The sequence below is a fragment of the Dipteris shenzhenensis genome, chromosome 7, assembly GCF_047967505.1.
Source record: "Dipteris shenzhenensis isolate YYH24624 ecotype China chromosome 7, Dip_SZ_1.0, whole genome shotgun sequence".
Classification (NCBI taxonomy): domain Eukaryota; kingdom Viridiplantae; phylum Streptophyta; class Polypodiopsida; order Gleicheniales; family Dipteridaceae; genus Dipteris; species Dipteris shenzhenensis.
Window position 1 is genome coordinate 57,361,325 of NC_141602.1, and position 27,110 is coordinate 57,388,434.

At 45.1% G+C, this 27,110-nt stretch overlaps 1 protein-coding gene and 1 pseudogene across 3 annotated transcripts in view; one reads left to right on the plus strand and one right to left on the minus strand.

Annotated features, from left to right (window-relative positions):
* The first annotated feature begins 524 nt into the window (after positions 1–524).
* Positions 525–27,110, plus strand: part of LOC147900557 (pathogenesis-related homeodomain protein-like) — a 67,838-nt gene continuing 41,252 nt past the window's right edge. For 2 of the 3 annotated variants that reach the window (XM_087377608.1, XM_087377610.1), the window contains exons 1-6: positions 525–634; positions 17,868–18,303; positions 18,981–19,146; positions 19,328–19,451; positions 19,571–19,683; positions 19,788–20,234. In XM_087377608.1, coding sequence (XP_087233734.1) covers positions 18,116–18,303; positions 18,981–19,146; positions 19,328–19,451; positions 19,571–19,683; positions 19,788–20,234 — 1,038 coding nt within the window. In that variant the 5' untranslated portion in view covers positions 525–634; positions 17,868–18,115. Of the gene's footprint in view, positions 635–800; positions 939–17,867; positions 18,304–18,980; positions 19,147–19,327; positions 19,452–19,570; positions 19,684–19,787; positions 20,235–27,110 lie in introns of all 3 variants that reach the window. The other variant, XM_087377609.1, reaches the window with a different exon arrangement.
* Positions 22,523–25,129, minus strand: LOC147900558 (uncharacterized; annotated as a pseudogene).

Genomic DNA, 27,110 nt, shown 5'->3' on the forward strand with positions numbered 1-27,110 from the left:
TTCATCGTGTCTGCCCACTAGCGAGGTGACATTTACAAGAACGGACCAATCAAAGGCCTCGTCATCTTCAAGTTCACGCACAAATGGAGCACGGCTGTCTGCAGAAGAGAAGCTTCAGTCTAGGAAATCATGGAATAGGCAGATTCACGACAGACACGCAAGAACTTACAAAAGCCCAGCGAAAACAAGTATGGAAGAGAGGTCTTTGCTCGCAGTGGAGTCTGCCTCCGATGAAGAGTCTACTGACAATAGATTTGAATTGTGGCACAAAAGCAACGAAGAGCGAGGAAAATGGACCGTCCATGCAAACGAAGCAAAGATACATGCAAACGAAGCTCAAATGCATGCGTCGAGACACGTGGATGGCTAGATCGCGATGGAAAAGGGCCAAGTAGACACGTGATGAGTGTATCATAATGCCATCCCCTTGACACGTGGAAGGCCAAAAAAGAGGAAGCGAGTATTAATAGTGGGTTTGGCCTTGATAAAGCCAAAATTGCAATAATAAAAAGCTCATCATCACCACCATCATCAATCAATCAAAAAGAAAAGAAACAAGCAGGTTCCGCTCTTCCCTCGCATTCTCCAACTCATCAATTCTGCGTGCTTCCTTCTGCTCATTCATCCCCTCCAGGTACCTCTCAACCCATTTTCGTTTCAAAGGAATCGTCTCCATCTTGTCCTTGGCTTCAGCTTCTAATTTGTTTTCTGCATTTGCTCCTCCCTTTCCTCTGCTTTGCCGGAGCCTCTTTCCAATAAACCATTCTCCAATTTCGCACGCCCACATTGTTTGCCGCCAGAATTCAATCCGGGTTTGCCATTCGTCTCCCGAGTACGATTTAGGCTCTCCGACACTCTCCTCGATCGTGCGATTCGCATTCTTAAGGCTGCTTTGTTGCCCTTGCACCTTTTATACAATTCTCAGGATACGAGAAAATGTAACTCGTCCAAAGCGCTAGTTACTACCTGCGAATCTTTTCATCGTCGAATCTGGCTTTCGAGTAATGTGGTACTCCACGGTCATCAATTGCCCCTAGGCCCTAGTTTTCCCCCATAAAGTTGCTTCTTATCAAATGAAACGTGCAGCAAAAGAACTCACAGCGTACAGCAGTCACACCATCCCGCTGGAAAACACTTTGCCCAGATTCTATTTTATTAATAAAGGTCTGGCTCCAGATTTCTGCGTCTCAGTCTCTTGAGCGTATACGAGTTCCAGCCATCAACGTGCACTGCTAGTTCTAACCTTCGGAGATTGGGCCTTCCTATGTATCATGCTGCTAAGCTCATAACGGTCTCCATGTAAACCCATTTACTGCCCTTCAAATATGAGGTCCTCATCTTTGCCAGCTTTGGTAGGCTGTGTGGGTCCTTCCATGAGCGTCAACGCACTATTCTTGGATCTTGGCTTATAATTGATTGCACGACCAGTAAGAGAACCCGGTACCGTTTGGGAGTGGTGCCTGATGCTGGTGAGAGAGCTGCCAGTTTCTGATGATGGCAGATTAGAATGACCTTGTGAGGCAGGTTGGAGGCATACGCCTTACTCTCCAAAGTATGCATTTTGTGGTCAAATTTATATGTGGCACACGTATGTTGGGGCTTCTAGTAGTATCATGTCCAGAAGGGATTCAGCACTATGAGGCCATGGGGTTAAGGGGCGTGTGTGTGTGGATATCTCTCTCCTTCACCGGTGAAAACTAGACCGCCTCTGGACCCTCTGGAAGGACCGCAACCATCAGGTCTTTGGCGATCGGTGTCTGGCTAAATATCAGTTCTTCCGTGCCTCTTTACGACAATTGTTTTATGATTGCCAGCACACGGGACATAGATTATCTTGCCTTCTTGTCATATAATGATGTCTTCTGATGTTTGTAGTTCTTAGTCCCTTTCTTTGGGACTATTTTTTGTAATATAATGACAAATGGATTTAAAAAAAAAAGTGTGTGCGCGCGTGCGCAAGCTCTTTTAGATCTTCTACTCTGGACTTTGTGGGAAGATGTTCGTCAGATAGATTACATTGTTTACTTGTCTTCCATGAAATTTTCTGATCTTGTATTTTGCTGGTCTCCACTTTGGGGACCGCCTCTTGTAATATAAAATTCATGGATTTCACACTTAAAAAAAACGTGTCTGTGTGTGTATGTGCCCACACAGTTGAAATCTTCGAGTGGTTTTGGTGGCCTCCACACGTCTCATCTTTGGATCCATCAACAACATGGGTCTTGAGTATTCAAAACCTGGCAAACATCCTATGACTTAAATCCTTTCTTTAACCTTTGGCTTATTGATGGCTCGATGGATTTCTCTTTCCACACGACACTTCCCATGCGGCACATCTTCATGAGAGCTGTAAGTCTATGGAAGAGAGACTCTTTCATGAGGAAGGACAATTTTATTTCTCGCTATACACGCTTTTGGAAAGGGTCACACCGTTCACAAGGATGCACACCTCTTCAAAACACGTATCCTTGTGATATGTACCTTTTCAAGTGTGTCTTGTCACTGCCAATATAATAGAGCCCATAGTATAGAACATGTATTGAGACAATCAAGATATTGTACTAGTGCTAGCCTTCGTCATGGCTGAGTTTGCCCTTCACCTCCGGAATGCCGACAGAAACTCAATACGAAGACTTTGTATAAATCGATGCTCAAGTATGTGTGGGTGTGTGGATTTGTATTTGTGAGAGCATACTTTTATACTATGGTCTACACCCACTGTTGGGTGCTGATGATGTCAGTGGGGATGTCATAGTAGCTAGTCCTTGCTATGCGTGATAGAGTTTATGGTTTTCAATCTTATGAGTAACTATCGTGAGATTGCAACTGCTCTATGTTGTGTTTTTAGACGATGAGTTTGGGAATGTTCCTGGATTCATCTAGGTATAAGATATTGTACATTCTTTGCTATTGTTATACTCTTGTTTTGTTCAATAGGACATGGTCAAATCATCATGGTTAGAACCCAGTGTTGCCAAGAACATTTCGTTTCATAGGTTTCGAACAGAAACGTTTCGTGAGTTTACCGAGGGTTTTGTTTAGAAATATCTAGATATTTTATATAATACAACTTATTATTAATATATAGATAATCGTATAGATCTCTCTCTCTCTCTCTCTCTCTCTCTCTCTCTCTCTCCCCCCCCCCCCCCCCATCGAGTGACATTGATCGTCCAGTCTCTAGCCGCAGACGTGACAGAGACCCCGACCCGACGACCGCAGCACGACACACGAGACATCGAGGGGACACAGATCACTCTGGGGACCTCCCGTCATTGTTTAGACCCGGGATACGTCCCACGGGAGTCACGGTGGCTCTGGTCTTGCGTCGAGCCTCGTCCAGGAGACTGAGACGCACAACACCCCTTGACGGGCACCAACGTCCCATCACCGGCTATGCACCAGCCAGGGCAACATGACATACAGAGGATTTTGCTCCGCTCCAGTCTTTTTCTTTTCATTGTTACACTCAGATGTATTTGATTATGTATGATCAGACTTAGGATTCAGCATGGGTGATGATGCTCGTTTCAGTAGCTCCACCCTTACTGTGATTTGTATAAGGTTTTCTTCCAGTCTCATAGACCTATCGGTCTTCCGAAGACTAATATAAAATCTCTCTCTCTCTCTCTCTCTCTCTCTCTCTCTCTTCTCACACATAGGATGGAGGAGGTGATCTGATCTTCTCAAGGGGGAGACCCTACCATTGAATGGGGCCTCTTCTCTGAGGGAAAGCGACCTATTCCCATCACAGATCTAGCGGTTTGGCACACTTATGTGAGTTCACTCTATGATGTCCTGATGCAGACACCACTTGACATGTCATTCATGCCCACACAGAATGTATGGGGTGCGCTTTGTCGGCTCCATAATCAGAGAGCTCAGGATCATGAGGGACTACGGATTGAGGCACATGGGCAGGATGTCCTAGCTCCGATTTTAGTGGAGATCTTCAACCACGCTGTATGCCACGGTTCCATCTACTTGGAGCACTACCACCATTATGCTCATTCACAAAGCAAGAGACCCCATGGACACTAGAATTACTGCATCCTTATGATTGGCCACACGCTGGCCAAGATCTATGGGTCGGTACTAGGAGGGAGATCAGCAGTCACACAAAGGCACATGGGTAGCGGGCTCTTGGACAAGGAGGTTTTCGACGACAGCACTCCACCCTTGACCACATCTTCATTTTGAGGGCCATCATTGAGGAGGCAAATTCGAGGCACTAGAAAGTCTACGCTTGCTTTGTAGACTTCCCCTTCGACATTGTCTCATGCTCTCGTATGATCAGGAGACTTTAGGAGGTGCATATTCTAGAGGTTTTGATTTGGAGAGTGATGAGTCTATACGATTCCGTCAAAGGGAGAGTTCTGTCCATGGGGGGTCTATCAAATTTGGTTTAGAGCACCGTCGGAGTGAAGCAAGGATGTCCTCTTACTGGCCCTCTTCGGGGTCTACATTAATGAGATCACATCCTTTATTGACCACCTAGGAGGCGAAGGATTACTATTGGCCAACTTGATGATACATATATATTGCTATATGCAGATGACAGTCCTTATATCATCTTGAGCAGAGGGGCTGTAGAGGCATCCAGAGGCACTAGAGGTGTTTTGCAAGGAGAGAGGTTTGGCAGTCAACCTTGGGAAGACCAAGATCATGATATTCAACACCTCACGTGCTGTACTACACTGACATAGATTCACTTACCGAGGTGAGTCGATAGAGATAGTGTAGTCCTACACATACTTGGGGGCAGTCTTAAACACAAGGCCAGTTTAAAGGTTGACACATGCAGCGAGAGCACGACTCATGCGTGGATAGGGAGCCTTGGCCCGACTAGAGAGGCAGTGCTTTCAGGCTCACTTTTAGGACCCACCGATGCGCTTTTTGACTCTCTAGTGAGGCCAACTGCCATGTGCGCAACACCTTTCCTAGGGAGCGACATCTTGGCAACAGAGTGGAAGAGATTTGAGTGGCTATAGGTGATTATGGGTTCCAGGATGATTCAAAGTAAGCCTTCAGTCCCACATCAGATAGTACAGGCAGAGTTCGCTATGACACCTCTCTAGGTCGATGCCATCTTCCTGATAGTGACTTATCTCCAAAGAGTGTGGGCCTTACCTCACGGGAGACACCGAGGTTGGCACTAGAGCCTTCCATATGACCAGCAGAGAGTGGGGCTGATACATGGTATGCATGCCTCTCCACATGGCTTGCCAGCCACAATATCCACATGGACTGGCTGCCCCCTTCCAGTATAGCATGGATGCACCACCCGAGTCGCTCCCTCGTGATGAGATTAACCTTATCATACGGTTAGATCTCCTCCAGTTCTATACATCTTGGACTTGGGGAGCAGACTAGGAGTTCCCCACCAAGATCCGGTTCTACTATCCGGTTCTACTGTGATCATTTCTTGAGAGTATTGGAGGATGGACTCATCATTAGACTCGAGTACCTTGAGGATAGAGGAGTCTCACATGCACTGAGAATTGCTATTGGTTAGATGCGGGTCTCGTCACATTAGCTATGGATCGAGGCAGGGAGAGCCGCATGCATACGTAAAGAGTAGTAGATCTGCAGATTATGCACATTGGAGACAATTGAGACAGAGGAGCATTTCTTATGTGTGTGCCAGCCTATTATGAGATCTGGCGATGCTATCACTACCTCTTTTAGGAGGGGCATGGCTTTGGTCCACTCTCCCGATTGATCCACTTTCATGATCAGGTATGTATTGGACTCTATCTAATCGAGATGCGACCTCATCAACAATTTCAGGCTGCTTCACATCTGGTACTGCGGTTAATGCCGAACTCACATATGATTTGAGCCATAACACATGAAACAATGGATGCATGGTCCATATCGAAGGTCCAAAACGTCGATGAGAAAGCTTCAGACACTTCCTTCCAATCTGCTTGAGACGTTTCTTCATGATCCAAACATAAATCCATTGCCCTTCCTTGTTACTCACGTCATGGCTGTGCTTGTTGGCTGGCGTTCGATAGGTCTCTTTTGGGCTTGGCAATGTGGTCCTTTACTGACTCCATGATCTGCTCATAGGTCTTTGTCATACGATCCGTTTCGTAGACCTTTTCGGATGTCCTGGTGAGAAGGAACTTAAATTTCTTGCCAAAAGCTGCTTCATAGGGCACTTCAAAATGTCAAATGATAATTGGTTTTAGACTTCTGTCTTGCCATCTGATTGCTGATGAAAAGCTGAGCTTGGTACCAAAGTTGTCAAACAGGGCTCTCCAAAAATGACTGGTGAATTTGGAATCCTTGTTGGATACAATGATACGGGGCATGCGACACATCGGATACCATTTGAGAAAAAGACGAGCTATGTCCTGTGCGTTGATGGTACCCTTGCATGGAATAAGCATAACAAACTTGCTAAACCTGTCCACAATGGTTAGGCACATGGTGTTTCTGGTGGAAGGTTTGTAAGAGAATCCATGCTAATCTATTCAAAAGGCTGATCCGGAATCTCAAGGGGTTGGAGTAATCCTGGTAGCTTCTCGTGGAATATCTTCGCTTGCTAGCACACCTGGCAATGAGATACATACTGATGAACATCACTGTGTAAATGAGGCTAGAAAAACTTGTGCTCCATCTTCTTGAGAGTGCTTGTGACTCCTCTGTGTTCGCCTGCTAAAGAATCGTGCATATCATGGAGTATGGTAGCACAGTATGAGGGCAAAACACAAAGTCGTCCTTTGAAGAACAATCACCGGTCATGTATAGCATAGTCGCCTGGGTGTGCATCAAGCATGACTTTGTGCCATGGTGTCTGGAAATTTGGATCCGTATGGTACTGGTTGCGCGTCTCTTCTATTGAAGACTCTTATACTCTGGAAATATAGGTAACCATTCCTCTTCTGCTAAGAGCATCTGCAACAACATTCTCTGAGTTGGGCTGATACTTGATCATGCCGCCAAAGTGCTGAAAAGTCTGCCTCCATATGGTCTGGTGATTGGACCAGTGAGCAGCGGACATGGTTTGAAGCCACAGCAAGGCCTAATGATCTGTGCGAACTGTGAAATTCTAACCATAGAGAAAATGTTTCCATGTCTTGAGGGCATGGATGACTGCACATAACTCCCTGTCATAGATTGAGTATCTGGTCTCTGCTCGAATCAACTTGCATCCCTCGACTGCGACTGGATGACCGTTCTGCTCCAGTATTGCGTTTGGCATTGGTCCGTACATCGAAGGGCTGATCCCATTGTGCCAATGCTAGGCACTGTGCTGTGGTGACTACCTCCTTCAGTTGGTTGAAGGCCAAAAGAGCTACTGGAGTATAGGTGATGGGTTGCTTCCTAGTCTTCACTCCTTGTAAAAGGTCAGTGATGGGAACTATAATTTTTGCCAAGTCCTTGATATGTTTCTTGTATGCCTGGCAAATGCCCATGAACATCCAAACCACTTGAGCTGTGGTAGGTATGTCCCACTCCACTATATCCTTCACCTTGGCTAGATCAAGGTGAACACCTGTTGGAGTGATGATATACCCCAAATAATGTACCTCCTCCAAGCAAAAAATGCTTTTCTTGGTGTTGATGTACAACTGGTTGTCCTTTAGAAGTTGAAAAACGTGTTGAACGTGCTTCACATGCTGTGGTAGATCCTTCAAGAAAATTAGAATGTCATCGAGAAACACAAAGACACTCTTAGCGATCAACGGTTTGAAGATCCTGAGCATCATACAATTGAAGGATGTGGGCGCCCTGTGAGACCGAAGGGCATCACCACGAACTCATGCTGGGCTTTCTCTTTACGGAAGGCCGTCTTCTGAATATCCGGCTCATGAATCCGGATCTGACGGTACCCACTCTTTAGATCAATCTTTGAGAACCTATTCAGGCGCTACAAGATGTAGTCTATCCTTGGCATGGGGAACCTACTCTTGATGATCAGCTTGTTTAGTGCGCGGTAATCCACATGTCCGAGCTGAGTCGTCCTTCTTGACGAAGAGGATCGAAGCTACGTACGGTGAGTTACTAGGGCAGATGAAGCCATTGCGTAACAACTCCTCTAACTGAAGCCGAAGCTGCTCCTTCATTGTCTTGCTGAGACGGTGAGGATGCTTGTTAGGAGGTGATGATCCAAGTAAAAGCTCAATACGATGGTTCTCTGGCTGACTCGGTGGTAAGGTTGGAAGCAAGCTCAATGTGATTAAAGTGTCGTGGTAGTGCTGAAGCAAAGCTTCCTGCTCGGGGGTCCTGGCTGGAACTTCTGTAGTGGTTGCGTTGACATAGACAATGTATGCCTCTCCTCCCTTGCGAATCTCGTGTGCCATTTGGTTTGCGGAAATCAAAGGGCGAGGCAAAGTGTTCTTTAGCCAAGCGATGAACTTACCCCCGTGATTTGGAATTGTGAGATCCAAACCCTGATTCTGATAGTTTGGGCGAACTTCGAATTGGAGCCACCATCGGGCTTCCAAGATGATGTTTGTTGTTGGAGTTGGTGCTACCTTGAAAGTACGGGTATCTGCCCATCCTCCTATCTTCAGAGTGGTTGCTGAGGCCGCCTTGTTGCTCTCCGCCTGTTGTCTTATGAATGCCCCATTCAGGGCGATGGTATTTGATGGGGTGACAGTCAACCTGGCTTGCCGAGCAGTTTTGGTAGAAATGATGTCCTCGGAACTCCCTGAATTTGCGAGAGTGAGGACTTTTTGGCCGCTGATTTGACCATAAATTGGAACATCGTGGGAAACTGTTGAGAGTCCCCCTCCCGTTGATCTTCGATCCCCTCTATGACCACTGAGGTCGTCTTGGCTGGAGTCAAAGCTGTAGAAGAACCACTTGACGTGGATCCATTTGCTTGTTGCTTCTTAAAATGCGGTAATCTTGCTTTTTGTGCCCTTGCTCATAGCAAAAGAAGCAACGGTTTTCTTTGGCATAGGTCACTCGGGCTACTGCATCCAAGTACCCTCCATGGCCAACTCCTAAAACGTCAGAGGTTTGGTCCTCTGTCCTACTGTCACAGTCGTAACAAAGCTCTTGAAACTCCGAGGTAGTCTCCTCAGTACCATCAAGGCCAAATGGCATGAGTCTGTCGTCTGACCAATTGCTGCCAGCTGATCCCTCACCACCTTGACCTTTGTCAAATGGCTATGTACCGTATCTCCTTCTTCCATATCAAGATTGTAGAGTTGATGCTGAAGAAGCATAATCCGGGAGGTGTTATCCGTCTCATACAGATCCTTCAAGGTGGCCCACGCCTCTACTAACGTCTCGGCCAGTTGGATATGTGGAAGAACAGAGTCCGCCGTAGTCCCTATGATTATTGTCAGGGCATGGGCATCTCTGTCTTCCCGAGCTTCGAGCTCCTCTCTGTCTACTGCCACGACTATCTCCCCTTTCCTGTCCGCCATGTCCTCCGGCTTCGACTCCACTCCCGTGGTCAGCTTCCACAACTTTCGAGCCACTAAATGACTCCGGATCTTCACTTTCCAGATCGGGTAATTAGTCCCGTCCAGTTTCCCAGACTCTCCAAAGTTAGGGGTAGTGAAAGAGAGAAAACTGAAGGGGCGGTTGCAAAAGAGAGAGAGAGTGCATGTAGCAAAGGGTCATATGATAGTTCAGCCATCACGTCAAACTTAGATGATGAAAAAATCTAAGTACAAGGTACTTGTACCTAGACCTAGGACTAAGTGTCCTAGGTGTCACATAGGACTAAGTGTCCTATGTGGACTAAAAGGCACTAACACTACAAGTGCCTACACTTATGCCTACAAGGCACATACCATGGCCTATAGGGCATCACTAGAACCACCAGAAGATGGCCTACAAACCCCCCTCCATGGGATGGGCTGAAGTACTTTGGAAACGTCAAGAATACCTGGTAGTTTCTGGTCATGGTGGCACATGTTCATCCAAAAGGATATAGCCACCTATGAATGTACAAGGGATGTCAGATCATGTAACAAAGGGAACCAAGTGTAAAGCCTGTCGGAAGACTTCGAACTTGGGACGAGGAAGTGCCTTTGTAAACATATCTGCTATGTTGTCCTCTGTGGGAAGATAGGACAACTCTATGTCTCTTGCTGACAACCGCTCCCGAACATAATGATAGTGAACTTCAATATGCTTGGTACGCGCATGAAACACTGGGTTACGCGCAATGGCCAAAGCACTGTGGCTGTCAGTGTAGACAATAGTGGAGGATGCCTGGCAAATACCAAGATCTGTAAGTAACTGTCGAAGCCAAGCACACTCTATTGTAGCGGTGAAAGCTGCCCTGTACTCAGCCTCACAGCTAGATGTGGCAACTATTGGTTGCTTCTTGCTGAGCCAAGAGATACATGAGTTGGCAAGCAAAAAACAATTGCTAGTATGTGACACTCTGGTGGCGGAACATCTTGCCCAGTCAGTATCCGTGTAAGCATGCATGGTAAGTGAACCCTAATCACCATAGAAGAGGGCTAAATCTTGAGTGCCTCTGAGATATCTGAAGACTCTCTTCACTGCCTGCCAATGCTGTGAGCTGGGCATGTGCATGAATCTGCTGAGCTGAGATACTGCATACTGCAAGTCAGGTCTGATGTGACATAAATAAATAAGGCATCCAACAGCCTGCTGATAAAGAGTGATATCACATGGTGGGCTCCCATCATGAGCTGAGAATTTCAAGCTAGGGTCCACTGGAGTAGAGATTGGCTTGCAATCCTCAAACTGAAAACGATCAAGGAGCTGTCCAATATACTTGGACTGAGACATCATGATACCCCCCTCAACATGAGCAAACTGAATGCCCAAATAATAATGGAGCTGTCCCATGTCTGACATGTCAAAAATCTGCTGCAAATCAGCCTTGAAAGCTGCAATTTGCTGAGTATCTGGGCCCGTGATGAGCATGTCATCTACATATAAAATCAGCACTAAAAAATCAGATCCACTCCCACGGACATAAAGAGTGGGTTCTGTGGGACTATTCTGAAAACCAAGGGATAGTAAGTGTGCATGAATTTTGGCAGACCATGCCGTGGGTGCCTGCTTCAAACCATAAAGGGCCTTTCTAAGCCGGCATACCTTATTTTCAGAATTAACAACCTCAAAGCCAGGAGGTTGTGTGACATAGACTTCTTCCTGCAGATCCGCATGAAGAAAAGCGGTCTTGATGTCAAGTTGCTGCACTTGCAAATGATGATGGGCTGCAATGGCAATGACACATCGAATGGTAGTAATCCTGGATGTGGGAGCAAATGTCTCCTCAAAGTCAATGCATTGTTGTTGGGCATACCCTTTTGTAACAAGACGGGCTTTGTATCGATCTATGCTGCCATCAGATTTCCTTTTTAATTTGTAGACCCACCGCGTTCCAATGGCATGCTTGCCAGGAGGGAGATCTACTAATTCCCATGTGTCAATTTTGGCAATAGATTGTAACTCAGCTTTCATTGCATCCATCCACTCTTTGCTGTCAAAAGCATCTTTATGGCACGAAGGCTCTTCATTGCAAGCTGTAGCAAGAAGTGCAAAATCAAGAAAGTGACCACGCTGTCTATTTCCTGATCTTGTCCGGGCAGCAAAAGGCTGATCTTGTTTGCTGTCCCTTGATGTATCAAGAAGCCATCTGGGAACTTGTCAAAAGCATCTTTATGGCACAAAGGCTCTTCATTGCAAGCTGTAGCAAGAAGTGCAAAATCAAGAAAGTGACCATGCTGTCTGTTTCCTGATCTTGTCCGGGCAGCAAAAGGCTGATCTTGTTTGCTGTCCCTCGATGTATCAAGAAGCCATCTGGGAACTTGCCTTTGCTGTCTATTGACAGCTCTTTCTTCAATGACTGCATCATGAGTAGTGGGATCATTTTGTGCCGGAAGAGAAACCTGCAAATCAGCACGAGGTTGAGGCTGATTATTGCTTAGTGGAGGGCCTGCAGGAGGCTCATGTTGCTGGTCAAAATCCTCTTCTGATGATGGCAGAGGTAACCAAGATTCAAAGGCATCAAACATGTCAACATTTGGCTTTGCTTTGCAGTCCACAAGAGGAGAAGCTGAATGTTCAGCAAAGATCACATCTCTACTGACAATAATCTTCCCAGTATTTGGTTGATATAACCGATACCCTCTGTTCTCCTGGCTATAACCAATAAATATGCATTTGATTGCCTGGTCGCCAAGCTTATGTCTCAGCTGAGATGGTACATGAACATATGCAAGAGACCCAAAAACTCTCATGTGTGAAAGTGAAGCTTCCTGCCTTTCCATGCTTCATAAGGTGTAATAGTCTTCAATGCCCGTGTAGGTGATCTATTCAGCACATAGTTGGCACACAGTACTGCATCAAGCCAAAATTTATTAGGCAAAGACTTGGCCTTAAGCATGCATCTGGCCATCTCCATTGTGGACCTGTTTTTCCTTTCAGAAATAGGATTTTGTTGAGGAGTATACGGAGTAGTGCATGAGTGAATAATGCCCCGTGAAGAAAGAAATGCATCAAACTCCTTTGACATATACTCTTCCCCCCTACCTGTGTTGAGGGTGACAAGCTTGCATCCTGATTCATTCTCAACCATATTCAGTCATCTCTGAAAGCATAAGAAAACTTCAGATTTGTCTTTTAAAGGATATATCCAGCAATATCTTGTGAAATAATCAATGAGTCATGAAATACTTGTACCCCCCAATGGCATTTGTCCTCATTGGGCCACAGACATCACTGTGCACTAGCTGCAATTTCCTTTGTGAGAGTTTTGGACAATTCTTTTGAAAAGGAAATCGATGCATCTTACCTAAAAGACAACCCTCACACACATGTTTGGAAACTGTGTGAGTTTGAGGTGCATGAGTTGCCATCTGTTGTGAATGTAGCTTTGCAAGAGCTCTATAATTGAGATGGCCCATTCTCTCATGCCAAAGATGACTTTCAGCAAGCTGTGAATCTGAAATAGCCAATGCTTCAATAGAAAGTGCAGCTGAATGATGATCAAGGTGATAAAGCCCTTTTTGTCATCACGAAGATCATAAACTAGACATCTGTAGCCATAAAAAATTACTCTGAAACCTGAAGTAGCAATTGCTGAAATTGAAATCAAGTTGACTTCAATGCCAGGCACAAAAAGAACATTTGTCAAAGTGACAGGATGGCTTGAAATGGATGTGAACTGCACATCTCCGACTCCTTTTACAGCATATGAAGCATTATTAGCACACGTAACAGTATGCGATTGGTACACCACCCACGAATAATAGCTTGATGACAGCTAAGCTTATCTACTTTAGTTCATGGCTCAGTTAGTATGCCACCTTAGATAGTTGAGTTTGGTTTGAGACCCACATATAGGGTTCTTCTATTTCTTTGTACTAGAGTTCTTTTGGCTTTCACAACTAAGAAGAGGAAAACTATTTTTAGCCTCCACCTGTGTGTGTATTCCCCCATTGTGTATGTGAGAAAGCCGCAAGTGAGACTCCTTCCCTCTCTCCCACTATCTTCACACATAGTGAGATCCAAAGCTGATTGTTGGCTCTAGCTTTGCAGGGTTCACGGTTACAAATATCTAACAGCATAGGGTACTTTTTCCACTTGGGGGCTCTCAGAGGTCTTATGGAGTTGACATTCCTTAGAAGGATTTGGGCCCAATCCTCAATGAGCAATGGACAGCCCATGCCCAATCATCCTGAAGAGCATGTGCATGTGAAGCATCTTCTGGCTCATGGGATTCAATAGCATGAGAGGCACTGACTGTCAATCTTGCTTTCTTTTTCTCTGAAGCAATGCACTTCCTGCATTCTGAAATGTCATGTCCAGGCTTGCGACAATAGTTGCATCTTTTCTTCTTTACCTTATCTGCTGTATTTTTAGATGAATGGGAGGAATTGCAGCTGCTATGCGCAGATTTTGGCTTGCCCATAGGCTTGGAAGCCTTGCCTCTTCCTGTCTGCTGTGAAGCAAATGCATGATCAGGAATAGTGGCTTGTCTATTAGCTCTACTTTGCTCTTCCTGCAAAAGCAAAGTAACTAGCTGATCAAAAGAATAGTGGTTTGGATTACCCATGGCCACTAATCGAAGGGTTGTAGCAAACCCTTGATATGTATCTGGCAGTCCATTCAATGTGGTACTAACAAGCTGTGAATTTGGCACCACCTCATCAATGTTGGCAAGTTGTTCCATGAGGTCCTTGACCTTTGTCAAGTATGCATCCATTGACTCACCTTCATTCATACTGACTTCCTGTAATTGCCTTCTCAAATATGCAACACGAGCTTCATTGCGAATCTGATAGAGAGAAGCCAATTTATCCCAAGCATCCTTTGCTGTCCTGCAAGACCGGATGTGTGGAATAATGATTCTCTTGCATGATAAAGCAATGCATGAATGCGCATTTGCATCTCTTGCATCCCATCTTGACTGTTCTTGAGTTGGAAGAGCAGCAGCAGGAGTGCTAGAGGAGGAGGCTTTAGGAGGAGTACCCCCTGCAAAAGGACCAGCAGTAGAAGCAACCACTGTAGCATTGGCTGGCCTCAGATCAGCCCCAGAAACAATATTCCACAAATGCTTTGCAACAAGAATATGTTTCATGAGATAAGACTACATCGGATAGTTGGTGCCATCCAACTTATCATCTTCACGAAGAACTCCAAATAAATCTTGATTGTTCCCAACCATAGCAAATGTGATACCCTGAAAAAGACCTAAAAACCCAAAAGCCTCAAGGCTATCACTGCAAAAAGCTGGCTGTCCAAAAATGACAGCAAATATCTGCAAATTTTTGACCCAAATCAAAGGGCAAATGCAGATCTGACCCAAATGTGACTGTGAGAGGCAATGTTCACTGCAAAAAACAGCAAATATGGCAAAAGCCCCAAATTTAATGAGGGCAAATAGGCGAAAAAGAGGGCAAATGTAGAAAAGCCCCAAATTTTACTGAAATTTTTGCAAATGTGACCCAATGTATGATAATGTGATTCAATGTCCTGCAAAAGTGACTCAATGTCTTGCAAAATGACTCAATGTCTTGCAAAATGTGACTCAATGTCCTGCAACTTGACCCAATGTACTGCAATCAAAAAGAGATTGCACACCAAATCCCAAAAAATAGCCTCAAGGCTTGCAACTGCAGAAATAGGACTTGCTGTCCACAAATTGACTGCAAAAGTCCTCAAAAAGCCCAAATTTTTTGATAGTGTCTTGCAAATTTCACACGTGCCAAACCTGTACGGAAATCTTGTAACAAGTACAACTGTATGGATGTACGAAACAGTACAATGTACAGATTGTACGACGTACGGCTGTACGATAGTATGGTACCCAATGCACGATGTACAACGATGCAGGTATGACCTGTACGGTTGTACGGTGTAGGAAGTACGGAACAAGAACAAATAGTGTACGGATGCAGGTACGTGAGTGTACGGGTGCATATACGCTGTACGGATGCGTGTACTACACTGTATGTTGTGCAGCTGTACGAAATACGAGTACAGAGACCAGTACGGTGTGCGTACGGACCCGTACGACGTAGGTACGACGGTGGTGCAGAAGATACATAGATTGGCGCAGGTATGGTGACAGTTGTATGGTGACGCAAATACGTACAGTTGTACGACGGTGCATGTACGGTGATTCTGGTACAGTGACTCTGATACGCAACTGTACTGCTGTACGGCGGCTCAGATTCGAAAGTTGTACTGCACAAGTACGATGGAGGTACGGATTTGTACGACGCAGGTACAGATCTGTACGACGCAGGAAACCTGTACGGATAGATACAACAGGGAGTCTTGGGGCAGAAAGACAAGTCAAACCTTGCTCTGATACCACTGAAGGGACGATCGCAAAAGAGAGAGAGAGAGTGCAGGTAGCAAAGAGTCGTACGATAGTTCAGCCGTCACGTCAAACTTAGATGATGAAAAAATCTAAGTACAAGGTACTTGTACCTAGACCTAGGACTAAGTATCCTAGGTGTCACATAGGACTAAGTGTCCTATGTGGCCTAAAAGGCACTAACACTACAAGTGCCTACACTTATGCCTACAAGGCACATACCATGGCCTATAGGGCATCACTAGAACCACCAGAAGATGGCCTACAAAAACTGTGGGAGGAGGAAGGGAAAGCAGGGGCTGAAGAGGCTATAGAGGTCGACATCTCTGCTGTTTATACCACACAGCAAAGTCAACCAAACTCAATTTCAGTAGGCCAGAATTCTGAACGCACTTGACTAAACCTGAGTCACCCTCCTTCTCGCAAGGGCACAATCCTCGAGTCGTGGAAGTCGATTTCCTAGAGCTTCTGAATCAGGGTCGTCCTTTAGCAAGGTCCCTTCCTTCAGGCTCCCACACCTGTGAGCCTCCTACTTGGGCTCTGATACCATGTTAGAAATAAACCCAACAGAGGGTACGCTCAGCGGAAGACTTATAGTAATGCCCAGGAGCTCACACAGTGTGGTGTAGGGTGTGGAATCACAAACTTCTTTACTTAATGTGCATCACACAGATGTGTAGACTCATCAATAGACAATGAACCAGCCAAATAGAGAAACCACCAAAATATATATTTCCGTCCAAAACTATGGATACAATACAAAAGAAATAGATCCAGAGTCCCACCAATGATGTGGTCCTCTGATCTTACCACAAGGTCCTTCTCCTATCTGTTAGCTATCTCTAGACTCGAGCCCGCGTGCTCCACCTAGACTTTCTATCGAGATCCCTTCCACCTTGCTGTCTTTGCACCAGCCTAGGTGGGCAGCTCTCCCAGCTCTCAGTCTGCAGCTCCTTGTCACCTTCTTTACCTCCTGATATATAGGCCCAAGAGAGGGTTCCTTGCCTGCTCCAATCTGCTGGTTCCTGCTGCGGCAAGTGATGATGAAATGAGGCAACAAGCCTCTCCTTTTATAGGGCCCGAGGGGCCTGTCAAAAAACCGACCAGCCAGCTCCATACTGACCGACCAGTCTGCTGCTGGTCCAGCCCTTTAAGGGCTCTAAAACTGGGGCTCTTTGGCCCAAACTTCTAAGGCCTTTGGCCCTCCACTCTAGGCAAGGGCCCAGCCTATATAAGGCATGCCACTGCCCACTAGCAGCCTCATTTGCTGCTCCACCAGGCCCCAGCCATGTCAGCGCCTGTTCACCCTGCTGCTGCTGGTTCTGCCCTCTGCCAGGTTCTTCTCCAGCCACATGTGCAGTGCCGTACTGAACCGTACTGCTGCTGACGTCATCGTGCCCTGCCAGGTCAGATCTAGGGCTTGCTGTCCCCGCCTTCTGCTCCTTCCACAGGTTCCGTCCTTTGCAGCCATGCTTGTCTCTGTGAGGTGCTGCCCATGTGGCAGCCCCCTCTCTTTCTCCTCTCTTGGGCACATCCTGCCCTAGGTCTCCCTCCCCCACGCTCTCCTCATTTGGGGGCTTACAGATGGGGAGGTGACCTTTCCAACAGAAATATTCTAGTCTTATGAAGGTATATCTAAATCTATGTGCACGTGCACACACACACCTCTTGTACCAGCTACTTGAAGGAGGAAGATAAATAGAAATTAGCATGAGCTACTGAAGAAATTAGCAAATGCTACTGAAGAAATTAGCATGAGCTAATGTAGACCAGTTTTAAGCCTTTGTTATGGGAACCGTGGTTGCTGTTACAAATATTTTTCCTATGAAATTTGTGGAGACACTCAGATACGTTAGGTTCTTGGAGATTGTTTATATGGTGGGAGATTTCAAAACTTACATGTGGTTGATGCTGTCTTTTTCCGTAGTTCCTTTGGAGCTTATCGTTGTGTTGGGTCACTGCCTTTGGATATGAAGGCACACTGTTGTCTAAGCATGCTGCAAGGCAGATGTAGGGAATGTCTCTTTGTTGGGCATGCAAGCCATATGTTTCTTACTAAAGTGCCACTATTTTGTCTCTTCAGGTGGATTTCTTAAGCAGTTGCCCTTGGTCATGTTGCTTTGCTTTTGCTGGATCTCATAATGATGGATCTGCACTGGATCTGACCTTACTGAACTTTACTCAATCATGCAAAGTAAAACACATAGGCATGGTCAAGGAAGGTCTTCAAAGGTTTCCGAAGACAAAAAGCACAACGGATGTGAAAATATCTTGGTCCAGTGGCTGCATTCTCAGACATCAAAGGAATAAGCTGTGCCTTTTCAAGCAGAAATGGGAATGTCTGGGACGAAGTCAGACAAGAATACACGCTCACAAAGAAAACAGAAGCAGCATTCTAAGGATCCTCCCAAAGATGATGTATCAAGGATCATCAGGCGAGTTAGGTACCTTATGAATCGTATGAAGCGTGAGCAAGATCTGATAGATGCTTACTCTGCAGAGGGATGGAAAGGGAACAGGTTCGTTCATTTACTAATGATGTTGGCATGATATTTTGTGCTAATTTGGAACATTGGAAGCTGTGATTGTCATGGGAAATTGACTTATGGAAATCTTAAGAATCACATAAGAGCATTCTTCAAAAGAAATTATGTTAAAGTTTAGGAGTGCATATTGCATGCACACAAGCATCAGTCCAAGTGAATGCATAGCACTAGTACATATGGCTCTGCATGTGGGGATGATTGGAGATTTTGGATCTTCAGTGGTTCTCTGTCTGTTTAGAAGATATTTTCAGTTCGTGGGGAAATGCAGCTTTTAGAAAACATATTTTGGTGTTTCTAGAAAAGCTTCCTTCTTGATGCTGATGGGGTTGAGGATGCAGTCCGCACCCCCCCCTGCTTCCTGCCCGCCACCCCTCTTTCTGTCTTTGTATGGGGCCTCACTATTAGGGAGTGGCCAACACCTTGATAACAACTAGTGGCATGAACATCCAGATACTTTGGTATTCAGTTGCAAAACTCACCAGTTCTGATAGCTTTCATTTCACTCAATTCAAATATGTTGGTGGTTTTTTTGGAAAGTTCAGTTCTGCTAAATTGCAATCAACTAAAAGCTTTTTGACAAGGGAGTTGCAGTGGTGGACATTTTTGTCTTTCTGAAATGACATGTCTCTTCCTGGACTTTGTTTGTGCAGCCTTGAAAAAATCAGACCTGAACAAGAGTTGAAGAAGGCTGAGACACAGATTCTGCAGTGTAAGCTTGCAATTCGTCAGGCATTACAGCAACTTGATTCCTTGAGCTTAGAAGGTTCTATTCAGGTTTCTGCATTTGACTCTGAAGGGCAAATTTTCCACGATGATGTAAGAGTTCCTGTGTGAGAACCTTTATATGCAGGGATACATTAGCTTTGTTGTTTGACCCTGAATGGTGTGGTCACAATTTAAGGACTCATAACATAAAATTTTTAGGCTGCTTTGATTTCTCCGAGTTTACTGAACGTGATTCTGTGATTATAGTTTGATGCTATTCAGCTGGTTGCAGATATTTTGTGCAAAATGCAAATCAAAAGACTCCTTACCTGAAAATGACATCATACTTTGTGATGGGGCTTGCAATCGAGCGTTTCATCAGTTTTGTCTGGAGCCACCTTTAAGAACTGAGGATAGTAAGTTTCACTAGTAATGAAAATACTTTGACTTCACCAGGACGTGCACTCATCATTGTCTATTTTGTATGAGATATATATTATCATGCAGTTGAAAATGAGCTTTTTTTTTGCTGCAGTTCCCCCTGGTGACGAGGGTTGGTTCTGTCCTGTTTGTGATTGTAAGTTTGAATGCTTGGATATTATCAATGATTATTTAGAAACCGAGTATGAAGTGGAAGATAGCTGGGAGGTATGTTAGGGTATTGCATTTGATACTGTTCTTACATATGCTTTTTGATCATCTTCATTTCATGTGAATTTCTCTCAACTCTAATAGCATTCACTGGATTCCAGAAAATCTTTGCTGAAGCTGCAGAGGACACAACTGTTGATGCAAAGCTGCTTGATGAGAAAGAAGATTGGCCTTCTGAAGATTCAGAGGATGATGATTATAATCCTGAGGCAGAAAACAACAAGAAGTCTGAGAAGCCTTTCGAGCACAGTACTTTTGCAAACACCAGTCATTCAGGTGGAGATGATTCTGATGATGGAGATGATTCTGATGGAGGTGATCCAGAGTCAGACTTCAGTGATGATTCAGAATCAGATTCTAGCGATGATAGCTCCGGTGTGTCCTTCTTTGATGAGTTTGCAGAGACATCAAGGACTAAAAGTAGAAAGGCAGTTCTAGTTGAGGAGAACAGTGAAACAGAGCAGCCTTCACCTGAACAAGCTGAAGATGTGGTTTTAGTATCAGGAAAACGACAACGGAAAGAGGTGGATTACAAGCAGTTGCATGATGTATGTACACAATTTTCACTCCTTCATACTTGCTGGACCATCCCACTTCCTTTTTGTATGTGCAAGGTTTTCAATGGCATTTTACATGTGGTTTTTCCTATGCGCGGCCATTCTATTGCTGTGCTCTATACAGACTTCATGCTTGACAGATTCTCATCCCACTTGGGACAAAGATTTAAATGTTAAACATGAAATCAAGGTTTTCTATATCTACCTGAACTTGACACATGATTTCACACATAAGTGAAAGGTAGAAAGACAGTCACAATATCTCATCTTATATTTCAAAGTAAAAGGAAGAATCTTTCAGCAATGCGTGTTAGCTATAACAGTATGGGATGGGGGGGTTGGGCAGACCCAAAGCGAAGGTGGCTTGGTCAGCTAAGTGCATGCAGAACAATTTGTTTCTTGAGTATCTTGTCCAACGCTTTTGCTGCAATCACCTGTATTAAGAGCCTGCAACACCCTTTGTTTTGTTTTTGCATACCAGATAATCAGGGCATCTATTTCCATAAAAAATTCCCCTAAAGATCTCATCCATCACATCCCAGGGTCGCATCACTTAATCCATATCCAAATCAAACAAGTGCCTTGAGAATGAGTAATCATACAAGAGTCGAGTACATGCATCTTAAGAACACTACCCACTCATAATGTGCTGTCCCTTCACAACCTCAACTCTCAATTGATGTCAATTTCATTGGCTGCAAAGTTGTTAGTGTAGAGGGGTCACTGTTTCGCCTGTGAAGACAATGGGGCAGGATGGAATTGGTATGAGAGAGGATGCAAAGTGGGCACACTTGGTGCCACATGGGCAGATCTAGGAGGAGGAGGGCAGGTCATGGCACTTTGGCCAGCCATCTAGGCTGCACTGGCCCAGCATAGGGGGCTGGATGGGGCCGATGGAGACAGCCCTAGTGGCAAACAAATGCCCAAGCTGTTTGAGAACCCTGCAAAGGGCAAGTAGAAAGGTTGTGAGTGGCTTTCTGGGCCTTAGATCTGGTCGGCCTAAGTAGCAGGTCAGCCAGGTCATAATGCTGGTTGCCTGGCCTTGGAGGTGTCGGCCACTATCTCTCTCTCGCTCTTTTCCTTTAATTGAGTGCCAAGAATGTATGTGATTGCACTTTAATCTCTAAAGCTATTCTGCTCTTTCTTCTAGCATGAAACAAAGCTTCAACCCTTATGCAGCATATATTGTAATTCCACCACTCCAGTTTGACTCATTAGCTGTGCCATACGCTCGAATGAGCGTCTTCTTTTGGTGTGAGAGGTCGATCTCCTTCTTACCTTGAAAGACCATCGTGGGGGCGGCGTTCAAAGCAGTGAAGACGGCATTTGTAGCTGAGGCTGTCACTTAGGACAATCCTTCTTGCCGTGCCCAGCAATGTGGTGGCAATGAAAGCAACGATGTTCTTGGTGGTATCGCTTTTGTTCGTCGGGCTGTAGATAGCCTCCCGTAATACTTGCTTTAGCCTTCTCATCTGGAGTCATCTTTGGCTTGGACTCCTTCTTTTGACCAGAAGCCTGATTTGGATTCATCTTTGGCTTGGACTCCTTCTTTTGACCAGAAGCCTGGTTGTCTTTCTTTTGGTACTGGCTGTCCTTTTGATCCTTACCATAGTTCAATGAAACGTTTCAGAACGTTGAAACGTGAAACGTTTCAAAATAATAGGTGAAGTTTCAAAAAACCAAATTGTATTTTTTGGGTCCAAAAAATATAAATTTTATGCATGCATACATTTGGTATGCCAAAACTGTGCAAAACTAGCTAAAAACATAGAAAAAGAGTCAAGACTTGACAGAAAGCCTATAATGGCCAATGGTAGAATAGATTATAGACTCCAGAATCCAGATTAGAAAACTCAATCAAGCCTTCGACTTTATCAACAAGCCTATAATGGCCAATGCTAGAAATTAGAATAGAGTGTAGATTACAAAGCTCAATTAAGCCTTTAAATTTTAGAAATTAGATTTCAGTTGAGTAGATACTAGAATCTAGATAGGTCGCAAAAAATCAGATTTCAGATTACAATTTACAAGCTCAAGAGTCAAGCCTTAAACTTTATCATATTTCAGTTTTCACAAGTTCAGGAATCACAACCATGGAGTCTGGACATAAATCAAGTTCTCAGTTTCACTCTTGTAAATAGTCTGCTAGTCTATAGACTAGAACCTAGATTACATAACTCAAGAGTCAAGAGTGAAGGCATCAACTTTAAATTTCAAACAAAACTAAAGTTCAAACTCTACTGAAATCTGAAAGAAAGTAGCAAGTTAATCAGCAAGAATCAAGATCTGTAGGTGCTTGGGCTGCGGGCATCTTCTCCCTGGCCCTCAGCCCCCTCCTCCTCCTCCTCCCCATCATCACTATCAGAATCTGCAGAAGTGGATGAATCCTCTTCTAATGATGAGGAGGTCTCCTGTTCTTCTGGAGCGGCTGCTATTAAAGTTGGTTCTGTTCTCCCTGCTCGTCTGCCTGCCTGAGATCGTGTGGCACGTGCCAACGATGCCCGCTCCTCAGCAATGAATGCATATGCATCATCATCCTCATGCATAGGATGAAGCATTTCATCCTCAGGGACTTGCACACGTATCTTATCAGGATCCACCTCCTGTGGACCTTCAATGGTCTTCATTCGTCGAATAAGTCGTAGATTGGCATGGACATATACAAGCCTACCATACACCAAATGAATTAACAGTAAATACATGTATGTTGTAGCATAACTATAATTCAAATGCTAATAATGAGCTGTGTGCTGAGTGCATATATGATATAAAAGAAAATAGATATGCTGAGGCCGGAGTGCTCACACACAAAATTATGAATTACCTGTCAAGTTGTCCAGTGCCTAGTCTATTCCTTTTTTTAGTGTGTATAAGTGAGAACACACTCCAATTCCTTTCACAGGCGCTAGATGAGCAATCTTGTGAAAGGACTCGGAGGGCAATGCGCTTCAACTCCGGCGTGCCCCGACCATACTTCTCCCACCAAGTAACAGGCCTCAACTGACCATCACGGAGACATGCACGAGCTGATCCAAACTCCCCAAAGGAGTTCCTAAATGAGAGGAGTTGGTCCTCCAAAGCATCTTGCAATATTGCATCTTGATATGCACGTTCAAGGAAACCTGTCCACCCTGCAGTCAACTCAGCATCATTCGATTGGTCCTCCCTCCTCCATAGAGGATGCAAAATGTGTGCTACTGCATGAATAGGCCTATGGAACCATGTCCATCTTTTTCCCACAAGGCCATAATCTCTTGCTCTCTGTAGGGTGCAAATGAAATATATTTAGGTTGCTGCAAACCTAGAATCTAGATTCTAGATTCTAAATACAAATGTAACATCATACATGCAATTCCTTAAAGCTGCAAATAAGAAAATTAATTGCAGCCAACAGTGAATTGAAAGTCAAGATTCCTGATTTGCATTTACCTTGTTGCATCAAGCCATGTGCACCCTTTCAATGCCTCTCCAACCTTCTCCATGAACTCATACACGAGTCCAATTGTGCATCCTTCTCTATCAACAAGTCGAAGGGTACTGAAAAGGGGCTGCACAATCCCCACAATCTCCTCAGCTGCATGCCAAAAATCACCATCAAACACAATGTCCTCAAAGGCACGTGCCTTTGGTTTGCTGGACTTATCCCAGCTCAACCATTCCTCACAGACTACCATGCGCCTTAAGTTAGGCTTCACCTTTACCAAGCGTGACAAGACTATAAAGAGATAGGCAAAGCGGGTCTTTGAGGGCTTCAGAATCTCATGGGAGCTATGTTGCCGAAAAATTGCAAGGGCTCTATGCTTCCTCGTCAAGAAAGTCACCATGCTCCGTGCCTTGTCAACCACCGAGGAAATCCAAGGAAGCTTCCCTATGTCCTCTATAAGAAGATCCAAACTGTGTGCAGCACAGGGAGTCCAAAAGATATGCGGATAGTCACTCTCAAGTAGCGCACCCATGCGCTGACAGTTACTTGCATTAGCTGTAACCACCTGTACTACATTATGAGGCCCCACATCCTCTACTGCCTTCTTAATGTGGCTGTAAATGTACTCACCTGTATGAGATTCATTTGATGCATCTATGGATCTCAAAAACATAGTACCCACGCAAGATGATACAAGAATGTTAATGAGCGGGCGCCTCCTGGTATCTGACCACCCATCACACAAAATGGAGCACCTGTATCTAGCCCATGATGCCTTAATAGGCTGCAGCTCCTTCTCAACTTGCAAGACCTCTGCTTTCAGCTCCCGAGTGCGTAAAGTCTTTGAAGATGGAGCCCTAAATGAAGGGCCAGCCTCGGCCACTGCCTGAACGAACTCCTGAAAAGCTGGAGTACGAGCAAGGTTAAAGGAAAGGTCACACTCATAAAAGAGCTTGCGAGTTGCCCGACGAGTAGATGCAAGCAAAGTTGTGACCCAACTAGCTCATAAAGTCCCTGGCCTGGGTGGTAACCTGGTTGAATTTGGAAACCTTGGAGGCTTCACAACTCGCACTGATGCCCGTCTAGTGGAAGCACTACCAATAGAAAAAGAAGCCCCTTGTGTAGGTGGTGAAAGTGGAGGAGGGGGTCCAGATGTCACAGATAGAACAGGACTCTTGGGAGGAGATCCAGGACGTACTAGTGTTGATGAGGCCTCAACTCGTGCCCTCTTTGACGGGCCACTTGGTGTGCCTCCCAAGGAACGAATTACATCATCTGGAACTTCTCCTACACATGGATTCACACCCTTTCCAGTGATACCAAGAAGATGTGCCCTTACACGAGGTGCACTACCACAAAATGAGCCACCACAATGCTTACACTTCCATTGTTTCGAACCCGAAGCACCATACTGTTGCTCCACATGCACTTGCTCCCAAACAATGTCCTTTGCTCGCCCCATCTCTAAGCTATACTACCTGCAAGACAACCATAGATCCTTTTGATTATTTGTTGCTTCAAGCTTGCAAGACAAATTACAATAAATTTTGTATTGTGAATCGTGAATGTTACAAAATTTATTGTAATTTGTCTTGCAATAAATTACAATTATTTCGTGCAAGACCAACCAACTGCTTCCAATGCTCATTGCTCACAGCAGCTAGCTAATAGCTAGCTAGCTGGCAATTAGGAGCATCATGCATGCAGCATGCAACATGCAGCTTGCCACGCTCCAACGCAACGGACAAAAGGGGCTACATAGTACAGGCTTCTATCGTGATTCGTCATGCATGTACAGCAGCCAGCTGCCAGCTAACGTACCTGCGTCACGCGTCCACGATGCACTTGGGCGCTCCTGGGACCTGTTCGTCGTTCAAACTTCAAAGGCGTTGGAGTAGACTGTAGAATGTGAATATCGAATCTCGATTGCTGCCTTGAGCCTTGCGTAGGGGCCAAGGCGCTTGGAGCTAGCAGCTAGCTAGCGACGCAGCCTGCGGGTGTCCTGTCGTGACTCGTCAAAAAGCCCCTAGCCTGCAGGTGTCGTGATTGTCGTCCAAAGGCCCCTTGCGCCGCGTCGTCGCCGTACGGGAGACGTACGGGAGATTTGGCCTTGCAAACTCTTATCTAAGCTTACCCTAGCCACGTTTCATTGAACATGAAACGTTTCGAAACGTGCTGCACGTTTCGAAACGTTTCAAATTCAATGAAACGCGTTTCATTGTGACTATGATCCTTACCCATTGTGTTGTTTGTCTGTTGCGGGACTTTGGAATCTTTCTGGACTTGCTTGGGCTTTCTCCCGTTCAGCATCATGTCTTGATTTTGAGAGTCAACACTCGCTCGTAATTGGGTGGGTTGAAGTTTCGGATAGTAAAACGGATGTTAATGTCCAATCCTTGAATAAATTGCTTCATCTTATCGCTCTCAGACATGCCCAATTGCTGTGCCAGAGTGATGACAGGCAAACTATTTTGGGAGAGACGAGAAAACTCATCCCCCAGGCTAAGCATATACTGTGGCGGTAGAAAATGGGCTTTGAGATCAGTAACAAATGTTGCCCTTACGAAATTCGTCTTAAAAGTGATTGGGTTCGTATGCTTACTAGCCCAATGTTGTCACCAGGTAATTGCCTTAACGGTAAGATGAGGGCTGTTACGCGGACTGTGTCTTGCTCATCTTGAATCCACGCTAACGGAAAATGAGCTACGAACTGATGAATGAACTGAAGAATATAGGAATGGTCACACTTACCATCATACTTAACAAAATTTGAAGTGGACCGGGTGAGTGGTGTTACCTTTGTTGATGACGAAGCTGTGGCAGTGACTGCTGCCACACTCAAGCTTGCCTGCATAGTGGCTAACATCTGTTTGTGTTGGAGAAGCATCGCCTCTCGGTCTAGCTTTTGTTGCCTCTCTGCCTGGGCGAGCTCTGCGTGTCGTAGTGCCTCCTCATTCTTGCGTTCCTTACGCATCACTAAGAGTAGTTTTTCAAAATCTGTGGTTCCTCTTTCTTCTAGCGGTTTTTCTGCCTCTAGACGTGGTTTTGTCTGGTCAAGCTGTCTTCTGCTTTCTTCTAGCTGGGATGAATGTTCTTCGAGTTGTTGTAGGAAGATTCGCCATCACTTCTTGAGCACTAGGCGGAAGTGTATCATTCTAGTTGTCTTTCTCCTCTTTATATTCTTCAAATATGACTTCTTTTTCCAACCCTTCCATGGCTCTTGATTGTGTGTCCTTTTCGGATCTCAACACAACCATACACTCGCGGTAGTCAAGCTGGATACAGAGCGAAGCTCTCATACTAGTGTAACATGCAACGGTAATCTGATCGTGTAATCACAGCAAGACCTTTAAACCTTTAGTAAGGAATTAGCGTTCTGCACCCTAGAGAGAGAAAGGAGATAAGGGTAGAGAGAGAATGGAGTCGACAACCAATTGGGTCCT